This window comes from Neolamprologus brichardi, chromosome 2 (assembly GCF_056152115.1).
Source record: "Neolamprologus brichardi isolate AB-2024 chromosome 2, ASM5615211v1, whole genome shotgun sequence".
Lineage (NCBI taxonomy): Eukaryota > Metazoa > Chordata > Actinopteri > Cichliformes > Cichlidae > Neolamprologus > Neolamprologus brichardi.
The window spans coordinates 19,603,800-19,629,869 of NC_142105.1; the positions used below are offsets into that span (position 1 = coordinate 19,603,800).

General features: G+C 43.1%; 2 protein-coding genes and 1 long non-coding RNA gene across 7 annotated transcripts in view; 2 read left to right on the forward strand and 1 right to left on the reverse strand.

Moving 5' to 3' along the window:
• Positions 1-979: 979 nt before the first annotated feature.
• On the reverse strand, positions 980-8,736 carry hdx (highly divergent homeobox). The gene is made up of 11 exons (XM_006781775.3): positions 8,555-8,736; positions 5,921-6,082; positions 5,649-5,795; positions 4,224-5,381; positions 4,089-4,145; positions 3,835-3,981; positions 2,987-3,185; positions 2,818-2,897; positions 1,814-1,906; positions 1,527-1,649; positions 980-1,444 (listed from the first exon to the last, which is right to left on the reverse strand). The coding sequence occupies exons 2-11, from the start codon at positions 5,984-5,986 to the stop codon at positions 1,190-1,192; spliced, it is 2,325 nt and encodes a 774-aa protein (XP_006781838.2). The 5' UTR covers positions 5,987-6,082; positions 8,555-8,736; the 3' UTR covers positions 980-1,189.
• Positions 7,938-9,666, forward strand: LOC102777886 (uncharacterized). The gene is made up of 2 exons (XR_436591.3): positions 7,938-8,291; positions 8,681-9,666. It is a non-coding gene; the product is annotated as an uncharacterized LOC102777886 (long non-coding RNA).
• Positions 9,667-10,405: 739 nt separating this feature from the next.
• si:ch211-26b3.4 (connector enhancer of kinase suppressor of ras 2) overlaps positions 10,406-26,070 on the forward strand; it is a 67,999-nt gene continuing 52,334 nt past the window's right edge. For all 5 annotated transcript variants that reach the window (XR_436590.3, XR_015719770.1, XR_015719772.1 and 2 more), the window contains exons 1-2: positions 10,406-10,790; positions 24,776-24,939. Coding sequence is in view for 1 of the 5 variants with exons in the window: in XM_087848156.1 (XP_087704282.1) it covers positions 10,727-10,790; positions 24,776-24,939 (228 nt within the window). In the remaining 4 variants the exon portion in view is untranslated. The remainder of the gene's footprint in view (positions 10,791-24,775; positions 24,940-26,070) is intronic.

Genomic DNA, 26,070 nt, shown 5'->3' on the forward strand with positions numbered 1-26,070 from the left:
AACAGTGCGAGCTGTACGTTTTAAAACCACTGTTTCATAAGCCTTTCCATCCCTGGTTTAAGTGCATATAAGAGGCTTAACGCTCTCCGCTTTCTCTGCTGCTTTCTCCCACCCACAAATGCTCCGTGTTTGTTTAGTGAACGACTACATGCGTGGATTTGTCTATTTGATTTGGCACACGCATTTCTTCAGTCTAAACAATACCGCTTAATTATTTAAATATATATTAGTGTACATATTTGGCCATTAATACTTCCTTGTACAAGTCAAGATACATTAGGTCAAAACTTACGTGCTAATCTGTTAATAAATACCAGTATTTGCAATAAGACTAACAGTATTTTAACAATCAAACCTATGAGGAAGCACTTGGCGACAGTGGTAAGGAAAATCTCCATTTTAACAGGAAGAAATATCTGGCAGAACCAGGCTCAACCCAACTCTGAGCAGCCTGCAACTATTACAGCAGTGTAACTAAGGAAGGGTTTGAGGTCACCTGATTCAACCATAACTATAAGCTTAATCAAGTTTTAAGCCTAATCGTGAAATTAGAGAGGATGTCTGTGTCCCGATTCCAAACTGTGAGTTACATCCACAGAAAATGGGCCTGAAAGCTGAAGCTCCCATTCTACTTTTAAATACCCTAGAAACCAGTAGTAAGCCAAATGCCTAAGAGCAAAGTGCTCTACTGGGGTGAGATAAGATGAAGATATATGGGGCCTGATTATTCAAGCCTGTATGCTTGGAGTCCCTGTCAGTACTTTCACTGCAGCATTCTGGATCCACTGAAGTTAATTAACTGAACTCATACTGATGGAGCTCCAGTAGCAGTGTGTGTGTATGCAGCTGCGATCGTTGCAATTACAAGTTTGTTAATGTTTTTAAGAAGTTGTATTTTTACAGCTTAAATTCCTTAGTAATTTCCTACTCATACTCACATGAGAAAAACAAAACACGAGACAAAGTTAAGTTAGAGGTCATTTATTGTTCTCTCAAGGCGAATGATATGCAGTAAAAAAGCCCAACAGTCATAAGTGAAGTGTCAATCCACAGGCACTGGGCGTGGAGTGTGACTTTTCCAAGAGTGTTTTTGTAATTGTTAGACACTACAGTCTCTATAGTTTGAAATAAGCCTCTTTTTGGAGTGAGGAAACATCTCTATAAGTGTGTGTGTGTGTGTGTGTCTGTGTCACTCTGGTTCTGCTTCCTGCATTTGCTCCTCTGATGCAGAGGGCTCAGTAACATCAGTATCATCTTTGATCATGGTGACCAGCGGGACTTCGTTTGCCTGGGCCAGCTGAGGGTCTCTGCAGCTCGCGCCGGCTGCCTGGGGGTTACTGTGGTTGGAGGATTCATCTGCTGACTCAGCAGGAGACTGGGCTCCTCTGTCCACGGTCATGTCCCATTCCTGGTCTGAAGGCTGAGGTAGACTGGCCATGAGTTCCTAAACATGCACGGCACAACTCAGCTTAGACACTGATAATAAGCTTTTCTCATTTAACATATAAACAAGACTGTGAACATACCTGCTGCCTCTCCAGGTCATTGTTCCTCACAGCACTGAGCAGGCTTTTTGTGAAGCTTGCAAGATCCTGGTACTTTTGTTTTTGGTTCTCTAGCTCATTCTCCAAGAACTGGACTTCCTCATGCTGAAACAGAAGGATCCAAACAAGGCAAAGAATCCATTCAGAATTTAAAATCATGCTAATTCAGGTTACAGCACATTTACCATCGTGCATTTTATCCTTGCCGCTTTTACAGCACCGTAAGCAATGCTTTGTGAATGTGTCACAGTCTGTGTGGGTGTTTTCACCTTGAATTCCAGCAAGTTCTGCATTTGCTCAAGGTCCGAAGCCACTAATTCATCCTCATCGGCTTCCTCGTCCTCATCGATCACTTCGATCTTCTGTTAAAAAACACAGACATCAAATAACTTTAAACTCTGGAAATGAGCAATAATTATACCCTTATACACATTACATGAAGCGTCTCCTCAATTAAGTAAACAATACATCACCATCATCCTCGTCAATAAATAATCCAGAGAATGAGAATGAAAAGGCTTTTACAATTATTTTAAACTAATTCATTTAAAACCTAATAACTCAACAGCCATCTTAATCAGTGCTCTAGAACTATTATTTAGAAAAATGAGCTGAGGCAGAGAAAAATAAATATAATTATTGGCTACATGGTGACCCTTTAATCACAACAAGCTAAGATAAAAAATGTGCCTGCGATTGGTCAAGAAATGTATTTGTAAGCATTGCATTTGTCACTAGGTTGCTTTTGATTTTATACACTGCTACATTTCTCCTGGGTACTAATTAAAATCCTCTAAAGCTTAATGCATGAACATAATATTAGCTCTACTATAATGTTGAAAAGTCCACTTTGAAAAAAGGCTGACTAAGCACATTGCACATTGTGATGTAAGTTTGCGAGTCACCGGGTGGCAACCTTGAAGACTCAGAAAAATGTAGCCACTGCTATGTGCAGTTCCTTTAATGGAGACCCGAGGTTGTTTCTAAAAGTGAGTTGACATCCACAGACTTGCATGTTAAAATCTTCAACATTTTTAAAGCTTGTACTGAAAGACATTATAAGGAGTTAGCGGTTTAGTCTTTCTGGTAAACAGACTGCACTCCAAGCATCCCCTACTGCAGTGAATTATAGTTGCTGTCAACCAAACTAGCTTAAGTTTTAGCAGACAACTCTCAGCCTAATTGCTAAACTCATATCATTACATGTTAATATGAATTCTACAAATCACAAAAGCTAATGAGGCTCTAATATAAAGAAGAACTCATAAAGTACCACATTATTGGCCATTGGAGCAGCATTGGGCAGATCGTTTCCATCCTCTCCATCCCTGTGTTGTGAATCGATGGTGCCATCTAGGTTTGAGATAGATACTGCGTAAATGCCGAGATGCATGGTTTGTACACAGGATGTGTTAATGTGTGGATGGCATCAGCGGCCTCACCCTCAGACAGGCACACAGAGCCGCCATCGTTCATGTCATCTCCAATTTCAGGGGTTCTGAGACGCTCCTCGTTAGGGCTGAGGGACACTGGCGATTGGTTTCCTGGCGATGAGGTTGTGAATACAGCAGGCCCACCTTTGGGTGGAGGGATTTCAATACCCATCAGACGGTACTTCCTCCGTCTGTTACTGATCCATGTCTGTAAATCATGTGAGAACAAATGGGAGACCAGGATAAGTATCAGCAGGTTTCCGGTGTACTTCCATACCTGGATTTTCTATGAGTGCGCTTATTAAACAAATGGACTGCCTCTTTGATCTGTAACAAGATTCTCTAACACTGATTCATCCAATCACCAAAGTCAGAAGGCAAGGTCAGATGGTGAACTGCACCAGCCGCAGCAAGGAAATTATTTTTGCAGTGATCTGAAGATTATCCTAATTTACTGTAACCGTCTCTGAAGGCAAACGTTTTATTCCTTGCAATAAATATCCTTGTAAGTGAGATGGCACAGGGTCATGTGTGTGTGTCAGGACTTAGAGACTATATTTAGTCTACCAGCATTCCTGCTGTGGCCCTGATATATAACAGCATGACTTTTACACAACATTGTGCAAGTAAGTTAAAAAACCTGACCCAGAAAAGTTGTTCTTTTCTCCTTTCTAACAGCCCTCAAGAGCTCAGACAAGTTAAATAGTCCTGTTTCCACTAAATGTTATAAATAAGTGAACAACTGAAGACCCAAAGCTTTACCATTTGTTTTGTAGCGTATGCAATGCCATGTCTCTTTTTTGATTCTTCCAAACCTAGAATACATTAAGCTATTTCTTTCCTGTTGAGTTGGCTACCTTGACTATTTCAGTGTCTACATTGAGTTGGTTTGCTGCAGCGCTGATCTTCTGCCTGCACACTGAGCCCAGGCTGGTCATGCCTCGGTCCCAGTAGCGCTTTAGCTGGATAAGATCCCCATCACTGAACTGGGTCCGATCCTGCAGCTGAAAACACAAACACCTGTCTGACTACATGTCTCGCATCTATAATTGTATTACTTATTTCCAGCATCCTACATGCGTGCATAAATGTGGTGCTTTAGAGCGCTTACTGTTCTCTTTCTAGAGTTGCTAATAACCCAGGGGGCAGCAGACACACCAACTGCAGTCTGCACACAAAGACACGCAGGTTAAATCTGTCAACTCACTTAAAGGGACGAATGTACCAGCAATAAAACCGCTCCTACTTGTGAGCTGGATTCCCCTGTAAGTGAGGTCTGTGCTGTGAGGGAGTAGCTGCCCTGAAGCAATGCGGGTCTGGAGCTCGTCATCGGAGGTGTGCGGTTTCCTTGCACGACAGACACTTCGGCCCCGATTGGGCTGGCTGACGTCTGCTCCCTGTGGATGTGTGTTTGAGCAGCCATATTTGCCAACTCCTCTTCCCTTTGCCACTCATCTTCTTCATCTCCAGTTTCCATGGCAATGGAGAAGTTATGACTGGTGTCCAGAGGTGCTGGCCTGTGGGTTTCCTGGCTTTTACGAGCTGATGTTGGTCCAGGTCTGAGGCGGTCCCTGTCGCCCTTTTCTGACAAGGTAAAAACCTGCTGAATACGAGGTGTCTGATCAGAGGAGGGGCCGGCGTTGTGAACTGGCAAGGAGACCCGAGTTTTCTGCGGAGCAGGCGGCTGAGGTTGTGGGTTGGAGTGAGGTCTGGGCTGAAGCTGAGTCTGGGATTGTGAGGAAGAGGACCAAGGGCGAATTTGCGCTGTACCGTATTGTCTAGTCCAGCTGTGAGGTACTACCCCTGCTCCTGCGCTTACCCCCCCCTCCCCAAGGGATAAAGCGCCTTTTCTGACTGCAGTGTAGACTAAAGGCCCTGAGGCAGAAGTGAGGGATGGGAGATTCTGAGAAAGTGACACTAACTTGGAGTGGACGGGTGAGGAGGAGGAGGAACTGTTCCTGATCTGCAGCACCTGGTTCATCAGAGATGAGGATGTGTGCGCAGAGAGGTCAGAGTCTGACTGAGGCGGTGGGGCCGCGGCTCTCGGTCGGGACTGAGGGCCAGAGTTCAGAGAGTAGATCCCTGTTAGTATTACATCATTGTTGTTGTTGCTTCCACTGCTTAGGGGTGAGGAAGATGAGGGCGGGGAAGGTGTCGACGAGACAGAAGGGAAGGACGAGGATGGAGGGAGAAGGTGCACGCGGTTCTGGATGCTCCGCGCTGCAGTCATGTCAGCAGGAAGCAGCGCTCCTACTGCTAGGCTGTGATTGGACAAAGCACCTCCGGCCAATGTGTGATTGGAGAGCATTCCCCCAGCTAGTCCATGACTAGATAAGGAATGAGACACCCCTCCATTCTGGGGAACCTTGGAGGCGAGCTTACGCCTTTTGTTGCCAACCCATGTCTGCAGGGAAAGAGCAATCAGCTCAGTAACATCACTTAAAAAAGCATTCTGCAAAACATTAGGGGAACTAATTCTGCTAAGTGAGGGCAATAACTTATGACTCTACACTAGATGAAGAGCTTGCATGGTATAGATCTGACTCACTGCCTTGATTACCTGCTGCGGCATTACATGAACATTCCTTAATAAAAACGAAACAGAGCATAAATCATAGCAAAGGGTTCCCTACTGCTCGTTCACACGCACAAGCACATTTTATGGGCCTACCCGGACAACACTGAAGTCCAATTTGGCCTCCTGAGCACACTGCAGTATTAGCTGGAAGCAAGACTTGCTCTGATTGGTCATCCCATTCTCATAGTAACGTTCCAGGATCCTCTGCTGCTCAGCCGTAAATACTGACCGCAGGTTCATCTTAGGGGAAAAGGAAAGATAATTACTACTACTAAGTCCCAGCTCGCTAAAATTTTAATTATTTAATTATGGAATTTTCTTTTCTTTCTTTGGCTAAAACCAACAGAAACTCTTGATGTACTCACTGTCTGCAGGCCACGCCTTTGTGGCCACGCATCCATTCTACTGCTGGAGGGGAATGGGGCAGCCATGCAGATCAAAGCGAAACCTCAGTATTTCTACATTTGCACTATTTTGCTTGTACCCATTTTGTCTCAGTGTACCCGACATGCCGCTGGGTAGTGTGGCTGAGGAGAAAACAAAGCAGACAACACCTTCTTGCAAAGTGTAAACAAAGAGTATAAATGGTAAAAGAAAAGGAAAAAAAACATTACTCCGTTTAGCAATGTGGATTGAAAAAAAAAACCCCAGAAATTAAATCACTTTTATCACACACACACGTAACAAAACAGTCTTGTGCCACCACTCGTTTCTTTATATTTTGCTAGAAAAATAGGAAATAAGTGCAGTGATTAACTGAAACATGCACATATGGTTCACCTTATATAAATATATAAATACAGTATATAAGGCAAAAACAGAGGTACAGCTTTAAAGCCAATATTTGGTGCAACCACCTTCATTATTCAGCACAGCCTGGACTCCCTGAGCCAAACTTTCTTGTCATTTCTTCAGGTAGTCTTAAGGAATAGTTTTCCAGGCTTCCTGAAGCGCATTCAAACCTTTTCTTTGCTTGTTGGCTGCTTTTTGTTCTGTTCTGTCAAATTCATCCCACAGTGCTCTAATAATGTTGAGGTCTGGGCTCTGGGGAGGACAATCCATGACTGATAGTGTTTTTCTATCCAGATATGCTTTTATTGCATTTGGCAGTTTGTTTTGGGATCATTGCCATACTGAAAAATGAAGCTGTTGACAGTCAGACATCTTCCATGCATGACAACACCACCAACTAAAATGCAGCACCAAACCATGACAGAGCCTCCATTGTCTTTTACAGATGGCTGTAAATCCTCACTGTCATACCTCTCTCTCATAACTGAACCAGAAATTTCAAATTTGGATTCGGCACTCCATCAGACCTGTTGCCACTGATTTTCAGTCCAGTTCTTGCTCTTTCTCCTTGTTTTCCTTCCTTTCCTACAACTGAGACCATTTCTAATGAGGCTTCACTGAACAACAGATGATTCAGCTGAAGGTCAGATGCATTTCTCAGGTCCTGTGTTAGGCTTTTTCATCATTTCTTTCAACCTCTATTTGTCCAATTTCTTCACATTTGTTTTTGTTTTTTGGATACAGTGCACACCACACCAAGATATGCCAAGTTGTCAACTAACCTCTCGTTAGGAATCACCTGTCAAACTCTGTTATGTTTGGGATTTTTTTGTGAATTAAATTAAAGGAATGACAACAAATTATGTGATTCTGCAACAGACTGCTAGTAACAAATAACATTTTAACAATTTAAAAACAGTTCATCTATTGAGTTAAGAACCTTTTTTATGCTTGAATGAGTCATAGTCAAGTGGTTTAAACAAACAAACAAACAAACAAAAACAGCATCCCTCTGAAAATGCTCAGGTGCACCAACTGGATTGGAAAAGAGTGAAAAAAAGAAACAATTTCAAAAGAAAAACTTTGAAAATCTTGCAGAACTATTTCTCGAATAACTGCAAAATTAAAAGACAGTCTGGCTCCTTGAAAGCAGAATGCAAAGGAAAGAGGGCACAGGGCATAAATGTTATAATAGTCCAGTACTATAATAGCATAACAGTACTCAGTCATTTGAGCAGCTGAGTAAATTTAGTGCAGTTAAAATACTCAAAATACTAATCAAAACAAGTACTTGTTTTATCAAATGAAAACCACTAAGAGTACTTTAATAAATCCAAAAGTCATAATTACATATTTATAAATTATAACGTTATGCCTGACTTTTGGCAAAAACAAAACAAATGGTCCTGTTGAAAGTCCTGGTAATTGTTAGAGCCTTCAGCCTTCAATTTAATTGTACACACCGTCATGAGTAATGAAGTGGCACACAGGTAACTTTGTCCATTTGTTACAAACTGATTTATTAACATGGCTGAGTTAAATGTGAGACTTTTAAATGTGTGCAAGTTTCGTAGCAGCGCTGTCCTGCGTTAGGACGGGGTCGTGAAGAAGAAAACAGCGGTAGCCAAATTAGCGTAAAAAAACCCACGCGGACTTTCACAGCGCTGGAAAAACAAAGGCGAACAAGTTTTAAAGCGGAGCTGGGAAATGTTTTGTTTGAAACAAAAGTCACATACGGGAATGTTGTGCGACCAATAAGCAGGCGGCAGGTTTATTTTGAAAGGCTGACTGCGCATGGCTACAGTCAATATGGAAACATTAAGGAGAGAATTAGCAAACAAATTGTGGGCACGTCAGGAAACGGCGGACTCCGGCGCGGATTTACCGCACGGGAGGCTCGTGCCATAACTTTACGGTCGAAAACCCGCACAGTAAACTGACCGGGTAAGAACCGCTTTGTCACAATGGCAACACAGACAGCCTACGTTAGCTTGCAGGCCCGAGCGGCCATGTCTGAGCCAGCCAACGGTAGCTAGCATTAGCATAGCTCTCCCAATGGATAGCTGCAGCTAAACTTTTCCTTCAAATCTGTGATTTCCCGACCGCGGCAGGATCATTCTCACTGACCCTGGCTTCGAGTGGATACCAGGCTACAGAGCGTTCTGGGGTACCCTGAAGCAAAAAGGAAAAATCACGTCCCTACATACCATTTTTGATGTTAAAATCAGACGAACGCTCAAATTCAGCAGATTTCTTCACCAGTCCCCTTTGCTAGACAATGAAATCAGAACGTCCGATCATCAATTCTAATCATGATTGTGACGTATTTGCAGACAGGAGCCAATGGGAGCTCGAGATCATTGCTGTCACGTTCGGAACAGGCTGAAAACTGAGCACCGTAGTCCCGCCCACCATTGACTTTGTTCACAGGACTGCTGGAAGGAGGAGGTCACAGACATGGAAGCAGTGGAAAGTTTGGGTGGGGAATGCCTCGTTTTCTCTTCACCTGGATATCTCTTACTTAAGCTGCCCTCTACAACACTGCACAAGGAGGAACTGTTTCACTACAGGCTGCAAAAAAAACCAACAACACAACAACCCCCCCACGCACACTTTGTTTGATTGCAGATGTGTTTAGAGTTCTGGCTAAGGTCTTTATTAGTTATTATACGTTTCACTGAATATTAGAATTTTCTTTTGGAGATGTAAAATCTACACTTATAAAACTTTAAGATGGTGTAAATATGCACATATGTTTTCATTATATGAATTTGTTATGATAATGAAGATACAAAACATATATATGTGAACTGAATTACTGTTTATAATAATAAAGTTTAAGCACCTCATCTAACATAAGTTTGGATGCGCTCTCAGCAAGGTCCACAACGTAGCTGATTTTCAGTACCTGTTACAGCCAAGGAGTTTATAGGCAACACTAACAATCAACACGGAGACTCGGTGCTATAAACAAAATAGGTGCTGATTTCTATTCAATTACCATTTTTGGACATAAATGAATCACAGCAGCAGTCACCTCAAGGTGCTTTTATTGTAAGATACCTCTATGATAGAGATTTTTCTGTATGAGAAACTGATATTTGATGTTTGTTTTACTTTGAATCTATGGCAATGAAACAAAGACTTGCCTGTCAATTGCAAATATTATAAAACAATAATTGAATCTCGTTTTCAATTAGATGACTTCTAGAGTCATTATTAATATAAACTGCCACTAAGAAGGGTCACGTAAGCAGTTTGTACTGTTACTATTTTTTTTAATTCTCCCGAATCAATAAAGATGTCTCTCATTCCTAAACGATGACCTGAAACGGTATCTATCGTGAGTGGAAGTTGGTGGCGTGGATGTGTGTGGAAGCGGGTGCTGCTGTAATCCATGACGTCACCTGGTTCCCAGGTACGCAGCAGGGGGCGCTGTTCCTCTCAGCTAGGGTCCACACAGCGAGCAGCAACGCCTGACAAAGTTGATGCTGATTTCCTCATAGACTGAACTTTAAAAAAAGGAGGAGGAGAAGAAGAAAAATCTTACACCTGCTTGCCATGTGATGCGGCACGAGCTGCTGACGCGCAGACGTGGTATTGCAAAGCCGTGCTGCCGAATTCTTTCTTTGCTGGGAAGAAAAAAAACCATAATAATCATTTCTGAAAATTTCCACAAGTGCCCTACTTATACCGTGTCTCTTGTATTCAGTAGAACCCACTGCATTTCATATATTATTTATCAGGGTGTTGCTGCTACATAGTCTGCTGTTTATTTACTGTTTGCATTACCCCAACCCCCAGACACCCCTCCCACGTTGTGTATATGTACATGTGTATGTAAGGCAAGGAGGGAGGGAGACCGAGAGAGATCCTCCCTATATGGTGTGCGTTGCACCATTCCCTGGTCTGTATTATGAGTGGTGGCCCTAGTGATGCTGCAGCGAGGCGGGCTGGAGGGGAAAAAAAGAGGAGAGGAGAAGGAAGGGAGGGGAGGGGTCGCTCCATCCCCTGTGCGCCCACCGAATCCACTTCTCACAGAGCGCGGGGCTGCTGGCTGGCGGGAAGGCACGAGAAAGAGAGCGAGAGAGTGAGAGAGCGAGGGAACGAGAGGAGGGAGGGAGAGGGAGAAGCGAAGAGAGAAGAGGAGAAAAGCGTGTGTGTGCGTGTCCGTGTGTGCGCGTGTGGATTGCACCACCGCATCCAGTTCACCGTTTTCTGCAGGCGGCCATGCTCCGATGGAGAGAATAAACCCGACCACGTCTGGTTTCCCCTCAGATTTAGCCACTCCGCTCCGTGTTTCCAGATGTGACTGACAAGTCGTTTTATGTCGCCCGCATTGAGCTGTGCGCCGTTCATCTCGGATAGACTGTGACACCATGGCTTTGGTTATGGAACCTATAAGTAAATGGACACCAAAGCAGGTGCTGGACTGGATGAAAGGTAATGTTGGATACCCCACCACCATCACCCCCATCCCCCTTTTCTCTATCTTTTTTTCTCGCTGTTGCACCATGCTCTAACGTTTTCATGCTGCTTGTGGTTAGACCGACGATAACGATAATGATGATGAGGATGGTGATGATGGTGGTGGTGGTGATGAGCAGCAGAGGGCCACGCTCTGTGCATGTGTGTTCTCCTTGTCCAAACCTGTACCCTGCGCCTGACCACTCGGAGACTGATTAAAGTCACTAAAGTGGACCGAAATGCGTTCGAGCATGGATTCCCCCCCCCCCCCCCCCCCCATTAAGAAGCGGGGACTTCAGGCTTCTGTCATCTGGCTTGCTTGAGAGCGCATCTCCTGCAAGCCCAGCCATATATGGCAGCGGCGGCGGCATCTCTCTCATCAATGAATGCTGAAGATATGTCATCTTCGCTCACTGGCACATGCCCTTATCAAACCCATGTCACCTCTCGCCGTGCATGTGTGCGCGTGCCAACCGTGCGTGTATGATTAATGTAGTTAGCTGCATGCACCCCCCCCCCCCCCCCCCGCCCCCCTCCAGTGGCTCACGCCAGCCCGTTTCAGCACCGTGGACAGCGCAATGCCGCCTGCCATATAAGGCAAACGCAGCGATCACACTCGCTTTTTTTTTTTTTTTTTGCTTTTTCCCCCCTGCTGCTCGCTTTGCTGGCACAAGTTAAGTCCCTTCAAAGCGACAGTATGAATGAGTAATCCCTAATCGTGCGTGCATGTGTGCATATGTGTGTGTGTGTGTGTGTGTGTGTGTGTGTGTGTGTGTGTGTGTGTGTGTGTGTGTGTGTGTTTGGTGGCGGTGGTAGGTGGTGTTCTCACACACATGGTCATCTACAGAAGCTGTGAGTACTGTGGTAGGCCTATTGACAGACAATAGAAATGGAAAGGGAGGGTGTCCGCAACCCCTTACTTAAGAGGATGACTTAATCGCTCCTTGTTTGATGACTCAGACTGTTACAGGAGTGTAACAGATACTTTGCGAGTGTGTGTTTGAATTATATATGCAGTGGCCAGGTTCGGTATTTAATGTAGAGATGTGCTCGATCCCCAAGTCCCTGTGTGACTTTTTGGGACCACTACTTTCCTCGTGTGACGGCCAAGCGGTGATCTCTTGGGTTGGAGAGTCAAGGTATAGCCGACACACCATCTGAGTACGCGGAGAGGGATTATTTTGGGATGCGTTACATTAAAGCGATTACGACGTTGTTCCAGGTTTTTATGCTCCCCTCTACCTCTCTCTCTCTCCTCGGCCTCAGCCAGTGGAGCCCCAGCTTCATGCTCTGATCCGTGGAGTGCTCATTCGGCACTGCATATTAAGAGAGGCTGAGCGGATTTCTTTTAATGTTTTTTTTGTTTGTTTTATGTGAGATTACATGGCCAAATCGTGAATAGAGATCGCAACTTGGAGAACAGAAACAGAACACAAAAGAAAAAGAAACATTTGCTCACAAGATGTCGAGAAGCAAGTGATCAGAGCTTTTACCCCCTTTTACAGAGCCAGTGCCAACAAAAAAGTGATGTCCACCTTGTGAAAGTTATTTGCAGTTTCTCCAGTGTAAACAAACCCTCTCTCCACATGTAGCCCAGGTTCCATTTGATCAGCAAGAAAAAAAACCCCTGAAAAACAGAACATAACTGTTGAGCTGGTGGGTCTAATTTCCACTGTCATGTTGTGATCGTCATTAAGCCATCGCATCCCACTGCAGTTTAAAATCTCTCAGTGTGGAAAAGAAAGAAACGAGGAAAGAAACTAAGTGCCACGATTCAAACCCACCTGCTGGATAATGAGTACAAATGATCATGCTTCACGATTTTTCACGTTTTGTTACATGCAAATCCTAGACGACTTAAAGCACTGTTTATAAAAAAAAAACAAAACTTTATGTTCAGTGAAAGACAAGCAAAGAAATATGTCCACATTTGCATCCAACCCTTTTAAGGAGAACTGTTTCATCTTGGTCACATAAAACAAGCCACATCCCGGCCTCTTTCACATGAAGCCGGCCGCTCGGAGGCTCGTTTTCATAGATGTTTGCCAGCATCTCACAGTGTCATCCCTGTTCTTGTGAAGCTCCTTCCCCCTTGTTTTTTTCCCCTGCAGGGATTTATAACAGACCCTCAGTGGAAGGCATCTTATTTTCGCGTGAACAAAGTAAAATGTGAAAAGCTAGTGCTAATCTGTCCGCTTATGTAGGTTCCAATTTGGCCTCTTTGCTGGGGAGCGCCCCGTCTCTCTCACGCCGATCTAAGTACTCTTGTACCATTTTAGCAGAGCAGTGACTCTGACACCTTCTCTTAAGAACAATTACTTCAGCAAGCCCACCTTGCTTTTGCAAACACTTAGCAAACACGTGGGTGCCGACAACAAACATTAAGATAAACTGATATTTTCCCCGCATGAAGAAGCCAAATTTGTCTCATTTTTTCATGGTGTAAATGCTGTGCCTGTAAAATGTGTTTACTGTCATTTGATGAAAGAGAGAAATAACAAACACATTCATACATGTTATGAACCAGTGCAAGAATCGAGCAAAAGTCTGAAAACTATTGAAAGAAAAGTCAGTAAAAGAAAAAAAAAAGAATAATATCCATGACTTCGAATATTTTGTCAGCTCTGTGAGTGTGCAAAAAGCAGCCAGAAGCTGTAGCTCTTGGAACAAAATGAGGCATTTAAGTGATCCGTGAGCGTAGGTGATGATTTGGGCATCAATCAGCGGATACCCGTCTACATTTTTGTGAATCCATCCCTTACCAGCACAACAACAACCACACAAGCTCTGCTCTTCTGTGTGGGACGGCATGTCTTCTTCTTCTTTTCCTTTTCCTCCACAGCCCTTTCCTTTTATATGAACGGAAACACGATATTCTGCAGCCCCAGCCAGAAAACCTGACACAGCTATAGCAGACCATACTGTATCTCCCGCTGCTGTAGAAGGACTACTCCAGCGGCAGAACACTGGCGAGCCTCACAGAAAGATGACTCATCAGCATTTGTTTTGATTTTAAACACCCACACCGGAGGACTTTCCTCTATATATGTGCGCGTGTGAGCGCATGATGCATCTCCAAGGGTGTGTGCAGACGCAGTGGATGCGCTAAGCGTGGCGCGCTCCAATCTGGGCTTGTTTCTGAGTCCTCTTTCAGCCACACGGTATCGGCAGCTTGCTGATGCATACATTGACAGGAAAATGAATGAATAAGGCAGCTCACTTTTCCTGCAGTAATCCCTCTTACCTCTCCGCGTGCGCTAATGTATTGGAACGATCTCGATGTAAATGGTGGGGTGTCACATTTGATTCAGCGCGAGGTTGCTGTGGATGACTATAGACTGTAGTTTGTGTTCAGATGGAGGGAAGATTCCAGCTCACTAATGTGTAGTAGTGTGATCTTATTAAAGAGCTCCTCTCAATGTTATGTGGTAGATTAAGTCTCCTGGAGTGTTAAGGACCATGTTTAGCATCATTCCATACTGTGCCTTCTGATTGCGTCTCCCGCTGGTATGGTAAGGAAGTCTGTGTTGCAGAACACTTCCCCCCGGCTCTGACTGTGTGCTTGTCGTAGTTTCAGCTGCATTAAAGATTGAAGAGTGTGCGTTATTGTGGGGCGGGGGGGCACACACGCGGAAACTCCTCGTGTCCTCTATTATTCACAAAAGAAATGCTGAGGTGCAAGCGTCACGTATGGGCACCGATGCTGCGAAGCATAGGATAGGAATGCGCGCACGCTGACACGAGCATAGATACAAAAACTCTGGAGCAGCAGCTTTAAAGTGGGGCATCCGTAGTCATGGAAACAGATCTGATAATGTTGGGAGTCACGGCACATGTCATAAGATGGGAAAGCAGCAACACGCACACGCAGATGCCCAGCGCACATCCAGACTCGTTTAGACCCATGCCGCATATTCACACGTTTCCCCTCCGCCTGCTTCATTGCCTCGAGTTAGAGACAGATAGAGAGAAGAGACCGCGGGGACATGAATTCAGAGATCGGGAGGCGCAAAGCGAAATGAAAGAAAGGCTGAGGAGCCTAAGATGGGGGAGGAAATGAGGGTGCGTGAAAAGGGAATGCTGGGCATGGTGGCGAAAGGGAGAGGCGGTGGCAGAGCGGGGTGTAGAATAGGGGATGCAGTGGGCATCATATCAAAGCACCCGGTCTATCCGGCTGCTCGGACAGAGGGGCCTGTGTGTGTGTGTGTGTGTGTGTGTGTGTGTGTGTGTGTGTGTGTGTGTGTGTGTGTGTGTGTGTGTGTGTGTGTGTGTGTGTTCACATGTCCGTTACTGGATTGTTTTTGCACCTGTTGTTCCGGGGCTGCCGTTTTACGGCCAAACATGTTAGGATCAAATGAAGTTTTTCAACCCAAGACTTCAGATGAGGTCTTATAATATAGAAACGGGATCATTTGGATCACTTGAAATATCTAATTAAGCCAGCAAATGTGCACTATAAAATCCTCTTATGGGGTACACTAACAGCTTGCTGTGAAACTACATTCAGTTTTGTTCGTTCTTTGTGCAAAAACCATTTGACTGCTGTTAATGCCTGTGAGGTAAAAAATGTTAACCGCAGTTACAGTTTTTACAGTATAAAGTTGTAGGTTTCTTTGGCAATCACAGACTCATTGGAATATAAATGCTTGAATTCAATAATTTAGAAAGCCAGCCAGGATGCTGTTGTAATGTAACTGGCTAGACCAGAGATGTCAAACTCATTTCACATCATGTGCCATATGCAGCCCACTTTGATGTGAACTTGGCTACACCAATGAAAGTACATAAACTTTTACAGTTACAGAAAATGCTCTGGTAGTTTATTGTCCCGTAATGGTAAATTTTGAATATAAAGTTTTCATTAACTGAGAGAAAATATCCTTATACTTATACTCTGTAGGAAAAGCTGTAAAACCTGTTAAAATACAGTTAAAAGTTTGATCTCTAATTCACATCTTCTAAAGCTGTGTGGTGGATTGGATTGGAGTCTATGATCATAAAGTTAGAAAGTATCCGGGCATTAAATTAAATGTCAAACAGCCACTCTTATTTTAGCTCTGTTTTGTTCTCCACCAGCTTCTTGCTAGCAGCTAAATGGCTCGTTCCCCTGCTCTCGCTGCTAACTGTGTTGCCGTGTAGAGTTAAATTTTTAACATACACCTTTTTAATCAGCTCAAAATTATTACCTGCTGTGATTGCCTCCCCCGAGCACCCCGAGGTCCTTTACAGACAGTAAATTAATCCAGATTTTGTGTAAAGTTGCAGCTCAAATGTAAACGTGTTTCAAAAGATGTGCAAGTTTGTAGCTCTTCTTCATCTCCAGTTACAGCAACAACTGGATTAAATGGGTTAGAACAGAGACAGTTGGGGCTCGTGAGGTAAAACTAAAGCTTATGTTAACATATTATCAGTCTTTCTATTCCAGCCTTACTGTAGTCACTTCACATTCTCTCAGGTAGGTCAGATCCTCAGAGTAAAGCTCTGCCCGTGAACTCCTCACAGTTTTCTGGTTGACCTTGTTCTGTGAGGTTGCCTCTTGGCACCTCCCTCCAAGCTGGATCTCAGAGAAGATGCCGTGGTGCACTTGAAGTGTACAGGGGAGCTAAAATGCCACAGTCATAAGAATATTCTGGCATGATGTGATGAATATTTCACAGTAGGAATATTTTTAGTGAGAGCTGTGTCTTTTCCTTGCGCTCGCCGATGCACTTACTCTGGCTCGGATCTCACAGTTGGAGGGTAAGGTAACAGGACAGGAGTCTTTGGTGCTTGTCACCACTCTTAGCCCAGGCCACAAACTGACCCAAACATTGTCTCAAAGAAGGACGAAGGTTTGACTGATTTCAGCTGACATTAACAGCCAGGCAGTGAAGCCTGTTTTCCGCAAGTTGTTCATTTTTTTCCAATTTGAGACAAACTCAACTCTAAGAACAAGAACTCTTCAACAAGCTTTCAGCCATAGTGGAAGGCATGTAGAGTGTTAGCATTTGTGTGCTTAATGTGTGTGCGCAATCCTTAGCTTAGTATCAGTGCAAGGTCTTGAGGGGAAGCAACTGCCTATCTCTCCCTTTGGTTGCCTGGCAACCCTTGTGTTTCCGAACGGGAGGGGTTTATTTTGCCCAGGAAAGAGGAAAAGATTGGAGGGAACCGTATGAAATGTGGATGAAGCTGTCAACATGAGATGCTTGCTCAAGGCTTAGCACTCTGGGATTCAGGGATGGTCAGGATCAAGGGATCCCTTAGTGCAGGGGTGGGCAATTCCAGGCCCTGAGGGCCGGTGTCCTGCAGGTTTTAGATCTCACCTTCAGTCAACACACCTGAATCACATGATTAGTTCGTTACCAGGCCTCTGGAGAACTTTAGGACATGTTGGCTGTATCCCAATTCAGGGTCTGCAGCCTTAAAGTATGCAGCCTCAACGATCCTCAAGGGCCGCGTACTTAAAGACCGCCAAGGCCGGAAGTGCGAGGCTTGTGAAATGGGACGGTCTAGCCTCTGTTGCGTTGCCCAGGTTGCCTAGCAACCATGATACTAACAGCTGGAAACGTTTCATAAAGCTTTGTTTGACAGAAATGAAGGAGAAAATCTTTTGTTCATTTGTTTGTTTGTTTCTACATGAGCTTTGATCATTCTCTGATTAAGGTCAGCTATTGAACGGCGTATATTTTAAAGTAAAGGCTTTAAAACCAAGTTAGTACAAACGTCACTAATGTCACATAACTGGCCAACAGTAATGCTTTAATGTTCTTCGTTATTAAACATTTGCACATAAATAAGTGACATAATATTCAGTACTTAGTTTACTGAGTTACTCTTCTTGCGCCCCTCATCCGCCGTTTTTTTTCGGCAAAATTATCCACACCCACCGCCGCGCTATGCATTCTGGGATATGTTGGGCCACGAAGTCTACACCGCCACGTCCTTAAAATTCAGGGAAATGAAGGACGCATTTGAGGGCCGCATTTCGAGCAGCCTTCGAATTGGGACAGCCTTCGTCGCGTCGCTGTGACGTAATCGGCCTTAAAATGCGGCCTTTAAGGCTGCAGACCCTGAATTGGGATACAGCCGTTAGGAGCTAATTTAGCCATTTAACTGCCTTAGTGTTTCCTATAGGGATCTATTTAACGCACAAACAACACAGGGCCTTTGACTTGAGGTTATAAAAACATAACTGCGCTTGCTACATTCATATTTTAAAAACAATAGACAAATGTGTCAATCGGTTAATCTCACAGTAATTTTAAGAATAAAAATTGAAAAAATTAAAAGATCTACCATTCAGAACCTACAGTCATATTACTAAAATCTATATCTCTCCCTGTCGGACTGCATATTCTTTTCCAGCTGAATGTTTTGAGTACTGCACGTCTAAAAGAGAGAAGAGAGAAAATGGCCTTGCAGGCAACACAGCATAAAAAAAAACAAGTACAGAGAAAAATATTTACACAAGCAGACAAGCAGACACCTTTTGAAGCAGTGTCTGCTGATAATGGTAATATACTCAAACATAACAGAAAATTAGCATTTTGAGTGACCGCTGGAACCTGTCTTCATTAGCCCTGAGATCTTGGGTTTGGTCTTCTCTTTGCTATTGATGTCTGTGCCGTGTCATCATGCCAAGAAGCTCTCCAAAGTCTTTGGAGAAAAAGCTGTGGATGCTTATGAGTCTGGGAAAGGATTTAAAAAAAAATCTCGGAAGTATTTGAAATAATTACACTTTAAGGAAAGTCGTTTAAAGCAACTGCGAATTTGGGTGTGTGGCGGAGGTGTGGTCCCGGGCGCGGCTGCAGGGGAGGGGTGGTGCGGTGAGCTCAACGGGGCGGTGCTGGAAACGCAGGTGAAAACAGCTGATGGCGTTTTGAACTGATGATGCTTTCCTTACCCTTTATAGTGAGACGGGAGAGGAGCGGAGGGGGGCTGGAGATCAGCTGTGTCCGACGGCTGTCAGACTGTGTCGGTCATCACGTACAAAAAGAAATAAAGTTGGTGTCTGAAAACAAAGACCTGTGCCTGTGTGTAGTGCATTCCACAGGGAGCTTCCAAGGAGCGTCCCTTTTAATGCAAATTTCACCACAGGATGTGCAGCTTGCTCTCCTGACTCCTGTGTCAATGTGAAGGTTAGCAGTTGGGTCAGGAACCAAACCCATATTTTGCATATTGTTGTGAACAAACAGGCAAAGAGCAGGCATCTGTATGTGCTTTGTAAAGGCAAATCAAAGATGGTTGGCCTCTTTAACAGTAGATGTGTTTGGCAGGATTTTTTAGGATAACAGTTTTAAAAAACATGGACAAATCCACCAAAGAATGGCTCAAAAACAACAAATGGACGCTATTAAATGATAAAGAGTCAAAGGGAACAATAGAATCCTGCTGAAATGTTGTCGGGGGATTTAATCCAGGCAACATATCCAAGAAAACCCTGCTGGAACTGACAGCAATCAGCAATTTGTGCTGAAAAGTGGATAAAGATTTTAGCAAGACCATGACAGAGAGCAGTGGATTAAATGCCATAAAGGTGCTGATTTTCTGCTCTGAAAAATGCCACACCTCAGGGTTTTATTGGTTACAGAGAGTCCAGTACTAGTAATATACATGAATAGCATACATGCAAAACTACTGTAATACTACCAATATTTCCTGTTCTGTCTCCTCTTGTAGTTCAGTAATAATTCATTTAAAAAAAAACCTTCTAAGTCTGATCATCCAGAAGTGAAAAGCGCTGCTCAGACTCTAGTTCACAACCTTTCACGGGAGAATTTATGCTGTTGTGAATACTCGGGATGTCATTTCATGTCAGGCTGCAGGCAGTAGCCTTGATTTGAAAAGAAAAAAAATACTATCGATCAAAACCGTCTGAGAAGTCACACTGTTGACAGTTGACACATTTCTGTTACCAGATGTCGTCTGAGGTGCAGAAATCAGAGACGTTACGAGCGATGCTGAGACTCAGCAACTACAGTTCCTGAACTATGTTGGGAAAATAAACAACAGTTACTGGAAAGACACTGAGTGGCCTGAGCCCACTGGAGAATAATTACAAATAAGCTATGATAAAACATCTTATTCCTTAGAATATTTCCCAGAGGGTAGGAGAACAAGCTTATGACTATGAAAGACATTTCACATTCAAAATTGCTTTTTGTGTATTTCGGTTGGGCTTGTTTGTCCTGCACAGGAGAGTGAGGTCAGTTTTCATATTTTCTGAACACTGCAAACTGTCTGATGCGAGGATGCAGTGACTGCATCTCACACACTCGCTGTGGCGCAGTTGTGTCATCTGAGTATACAACATTTTAATATCATTAACGATCTGGTAAGGTTATGGTGCTGAGAAAGCTCGTCTCTTATAGCGCGGGTTTGTGGCAGCGTTTGTGCGCCATGTGCTATTTCCAGCTGGCATATGAACTCGGCAGATGAACCCGGATCAGCTGTTTGTCCTCTGTGGGAGGGGGGGGGGGGGGGCATTCTGACTCATCTGATTGGCTAGCAGCTGTGTGTCACTCTGTGGATGTATGCGTGCGTTTTAATGCATATGCGAGTGCGAGCGTGTGTAAGTGCATATATTTGAAAAAAAAAAAAACCCCTTACAATGTGTGTGCATAATCTCTTTGCATCTAAATGTGTGTGTGTTGCAGAGGTGGGAAATACTATAGCTATGGTATAGTAGGTGGTTTTTCCCCAGAGGCGCTCTTAGTCAGCCTGGACCTCTGATTCTTCATTCATCACATCTCCATATAATTTACAGTACTGTGATTATAATCCTTATGCACTTCAAGCACAATGAGTTGGTTATAATATTTTTTATTTATCAATTAGTCCAGAATAAAAAAAACAAATATAATCAAAAATTGATTTACGCAATTATTCCAATTATTCCAAATTATTTTTGGGATACTTGGCAGGGAGAGTGTCCAAGCGTCTTGTGTGGATTTAGGTTGTCTTGGTGTCTTCTCCTTCTTCGTGTAATCCCGGACAGAGATAATCTTAAGTGCCTAAAACTCTTTCTTCCACCCTCAAACGATCTTAAATGTGCACGGAAGATATTACACTGTCACCAGAAATCTCATTCGCGTCGTGATGGAATAAGCTATAAAGGGGCCCGATTGCATCACGTGGTCCCTATTAAAATGTGTTTCCCTTGCGCCGGAAGGAGAAATGGGGAAGGACAAGGGCACTGAGGGAGTGGCAGAAAAAGAAATGATAGACAGGTATTAGTTGGAGGAAGGCTCACCTTTCTTGTGGACATAAAGACTTCCATCTGTGAGATAGCCAGCACAGTTTTTTCTTCCCTCGCCTCTCACAGTGAGGGTCAGGAGTAAAATATTCAGGCACCCTATTTATTAGCTGCAGGCTGTCTTTCTGCTTTATCTCCATGTTCTCTACTTCTAAAGCTGGCGGCCGGCTAAAGGAGACTGCAGAGCGAGTCCACTTGTGCGTGTCACTGCCAGCTCTGGTGATGATTTATGAGACTGTACCAGACTGTCTTACCACAGCAATGAACAGGGTGTATTCAAAGAAAAACAAGCTCATTTGAATATAATACTAGAATATAGCACTGCACTTGGCCTTACTCAAGCATTTGTCAACAAGAGCAGTCTTGTAAAACAAATGGAGTTTCTTGTAATTTTTTTAAGTGGCCTTTAGTAATAGTTCTCCAGCTGTTCTGAAGCTCTTTTCAAGGTTTTTCTTTAGACATTGGCTGCTTTTTCACTCATTTAAACTCCAGTTCTTATATCTGACCATTTTCAGAGGGATGTTTTTTCAGTTTGTTTGTTAAGCCACATAACAGTGACCAATGAATCATTCGAGGATAAAAAGAAACAACTCAAAGGGCAAACCAGCACTGCATCTAAACACAGCAGACAACTTAGCAAAGTGTTAAACTGTATCTCTTTGTTACCTGTAGCCTAATGCAAAGACATACAATTTCTTTAGCTGAATCTTTAAAAACTGCCAAACGCAGGAAATAGTATTTTTGCACCAACACCATGATTCTCAAAGAACTAAAACTTGTCATGTTTGGAATATTCTTGTGCAGTGTGAAAAATTTTTTCAGGAAAGTGGAGAAGTCGAAAAAGCAGCAGGCCAAAAAAAAATGTGCATCAGTTGAACAGTATCTGAAATTCGTGCATGTTCTTAAGAAACAAGAAAAAATCCAGTGAAGACCTGACGGAGGACCAAAAGATGCATCTGGCCCTTCAGTTGTTCCATTTACTGTTGTACTGACCAGAAATGGTCTCTGTGGAGGAGGAGGGAGAAACAGGCTGAGGCATGCCAGATTACACAAGAACACCACTGAAAATAAGTGGCAACAGGTCTGATATATTGATGAATCCAAATGTAAAATGTTTGGTTCAAATCATCATGTATGTATGGTCAAGGTAGAGGCTCGACAGTGAGTGTTTGCAGCCATCTATAAAAAACAGGGTGGAGGCTCTGTCATGGTTTGGGATGCATTTCAGTCAGTGGTGTTGGAGATCTTGTCAGAATTGATGAAATTATGAGCGCAGAAATTAATGAATCAATGAATCTCACTGGCAACGGCTTCACTTTTCAGCACGGCAATGATCCCAAACACACTAACGATGCAGTAAAAGCATTACTGGAAAGAAAAACACACCAATCCATGACACTATCAATCATGGATTCACCAGCCCAGAGCTCTGACCTCAACATTATTGAAGCAGTGTGGGATCATCTTTATACAGAACAGAACAGAACACAGCCAACAGCCAAAGAAAAGCTTTGAATGTTCCTCAAGAAGCCTGGAGAACTATTCCTGAAGACGACTTAAAGAAATGACAAGAAAGTTTGTCTGGGAGAGTTCAGTCTGTGATGAAGAGTAAAGGTTGTTAAATCAAATATTGACTCATACAAACTGGGGGTTTTGGGTTTTTTTTTTTTTACCTTACATATCCTGTATTTTAATTATTTTAATTTCCTATATTCCTAGCAAAATGGAGAGAAATAGTTCAAAACAGTTTACACACCATCTAATATGTCTAACCTGGCCATGTCTTATATCTTAAAGGTGTATCAAATGTTTTGCATTTAATGTTATAATTTCTTAAGATTTTTTAAAAAAAAAAACATAAATAATTTTTTTATTTAGGATAGAATAATCCTTTAATTGTTCCACAGCAGCAAAAGAAAAACACATATACAAACAGAACAGGACACAGAAAACAAACACACACAATTTTTACAGAAAAAAATATTTACATGATGGACAATAGTTACAAAAACAGAGTACTGTACAGTTATTAAGATTAAAGTACAGATAAAGGTGGCAAACCCAGGTTGTAGTGTGCAGACAGATCAGGCTACTGGAAGACGTTTAAATAGAATATATAGAAAAAAAGTACAGATTATGCATTGTACCTGTGCATTAAAAAGTAAACGGGTAACTTCCAATAAGTTCGTATATATAAAATGAGAAAAATAATAAGTTATAACAGTAGTAGTTGTTCGGTTGAATTTGAAAGCATGAATTTTTTAAAACAGGAATACACAACTGGTAGAAGCACCAGTACCTCAATTTTGTATTGTGTGAAACATAATAATTCTAATATAGTACTTGAATAACGGTATTGATGTATACTAATATTGCCTATATGAAAACAAGTCCTCATATGCACCTAATTCATGTGCAGACTAAGTTATCACACAAGCCTTCCACGTTGCAACACTGTATCATTACCTGTGAAACACATGCTTACATGTGGGCCATTAGGGCTTTTCCACGGGGAACTTATTCTATTAAACAGTTTCCACTTGTGTTGCTACCGGTGTCACTGATGTGTTGCTTTTGAAATGGCTCTGCTGTGCTATATGTAACAACACTTTGTCTGCATGTCACTCAGAGCAACAGCAGGCTTTTCCCCCCCGTTCTGGTATCTCCCATGGCACACGAAGACCAAGAGATATCTCGCTCGAGTGTGTGTACTCTATATACACATGTGTGGTGACTTTGTTGAGGTGCTACCGCACTGTCTGCTCTTAAGCTTTGCATCCCTCGGGCATCAGTGTTTTCCTCACAGCTCTGCTAGGCTTTAACAACGGGCATCTACAGAGGTGTCAAGACCCTGAAGAGCAACACTAGCTGTAATTGCATTGTGTTTGAAGTCCATGCTCGTACGGGGACAGAGTGTACCTTATGTGTTTAACTGTGGTTCTGTGCATGTGTGTGCGCATGGATTTGCTTACTCTTGTGCAACTTTTTTGCTCTGTGTTTGCTCGTTTTGGAGCGGGCTCGTTCATTAGGTCTGTGGGGAGATGCGCCTTTTTTGCTGACTATATTTGAATCAAAGCCAGAGGCTCTTACTGATCAATTGTATCCACCACGCCTATGTGCAGCTGATTGGCTCTGTGCAAAGCAGGCAGCCGCAGCGTAACAGCAGCAAGTCATACGTCGATTTATTGCTCGCATCTTCCTCGTTATCTTTCGAATGGCTCTTTAATTATGCAAAATATGTGTGAAATAGATTCTTTTTGCTCTAAAATCTCTTTTATTGCCTCTTGAATGTTAAAAGCAGTGGTGAGAAAAGACTTTTTTTCCCTCATCAAGCATATCATCCCGTACAGAAAAGGTGTACCAACAGATGTGTTTTCTAGCTGTCAGTAAGTTGCTCATAGATCAGTCAGAGCTCCTGCCTTGAGGCTGCTGTTTATCTTTACTTTCTATTTGGCAGCCACAATTTGCATGTTTTTATGCCTGACTACAGTGTTGCATCAAAGTAAGCCAGGATTCGGTCTCGGGAAAGGAGCTCATTCTTGTGTCAGTCAGTCATGTCTGGGACAATATTTCCTAATCGTGTTTTCCATCTTTGTCTCGGAGCAGAAAGCCTTCTAAATCACTGATTGAAGCCAATATAAATATTTTTCTATATACAGCTGCGCAAAGTGATAGACGACAGATACATCAACACATCCTAATCTGTGTCTGTCTCCACTCTCCTTAGGTCTGGATGACTGTCTCCAGCAGTACATCAAGAGTTTCGAGCGGGAGCAGATGGGGGGAGAGCAGCTGCTTCACATCACCCATCAGGAGCTGGAGGAGCTGGGTGTCACCAGGATAGGACACCAGGAGCTCATCCTGGAAGCCGTGGACCTCCTCTGCGCCCTGGTCAGCCCATGATTTTAAATGCACAGTACTGGATGGAGTGATGGTCAACAAGCTCCTAGATATGCTTGTTATCTTCTTTTATAGCTATTAGTTAGTTATAGTTAGTGCTGAGATAAAATAAGCTTAAAAATACACTCATTAGTCATTTTTTCAGGCACACATGTTCAACTGCTCTTTAAGGAAAACATCTACATATAAAGATGAAAGCATGGCTCCGTCCTGCCTTGTATCAAAGGTTCAGGCTGGCGGTGTTGTAATGGTGTGGGGAATATCCAAGGAGCTGGGAAAGAAAGCCACTGGACTTCTTTAAGTTTCTTGATTAAACTGTAAAAAGTCCAGGCGCTTTCTTTCCAAGCTCCTTAGACTACCATTACCGGGATGACGGAGAACCTACACAGACAGTGTGGGGAATATTTCCTTAGCACCAACTGAGCCATCCCATGTGCATCCCTTTGTGACCACAGCATCCACAGTGTGACCACAGTGATGGCTGCCTTGTCATGTCACAAAGCTCAGATCATCTCAAGCTGGTTTCTTGAACATGTCATTGAGTCAGCAGATCTCAATCTGGTAGAGCATCTTTGGGATGTGGTGGAATGGGAGTTTGACTTTATGGATGTGAAGCCAACTAATGTGAACCAACTGTGTGATGCTGTCATGTTAATATTGACCAAAATCTCTGAGGAATGTCTCCAGCACCTTGTTGAATTTGTGTCTCGGAGTTAAGGCAGTTCTGCAGGCAGAAGTGGTTTCAGTCTGGTGTACCTAATAAGGTGACTGGTGAGTGTATGTATGTGTATATCATATATGACAGGGGAACATTCAACAATCATTGTCTAGTGCATAAAACATATGGAAAATCTGTTAAAATCAACTCATTTAAAGGTATCGGGTTCATTGATTAGCCACCATGTCAACAACCCTCCTGTAACGACATGTAGATGGATTTGACAAAGTCAGGGAGCACTATGAACTACTGCACCTGTTCGGATACCACAATGTATTATAGTTTCTTCTGGTTTTGTTTAGATATATAAAATAATACATTCTCTAGATATATGAGATCTCAAGTAAACTGCTGTTTTTTGTTAGGATAAAGTTATTGTATCCTGTCAAAGGTTTTAAACTATA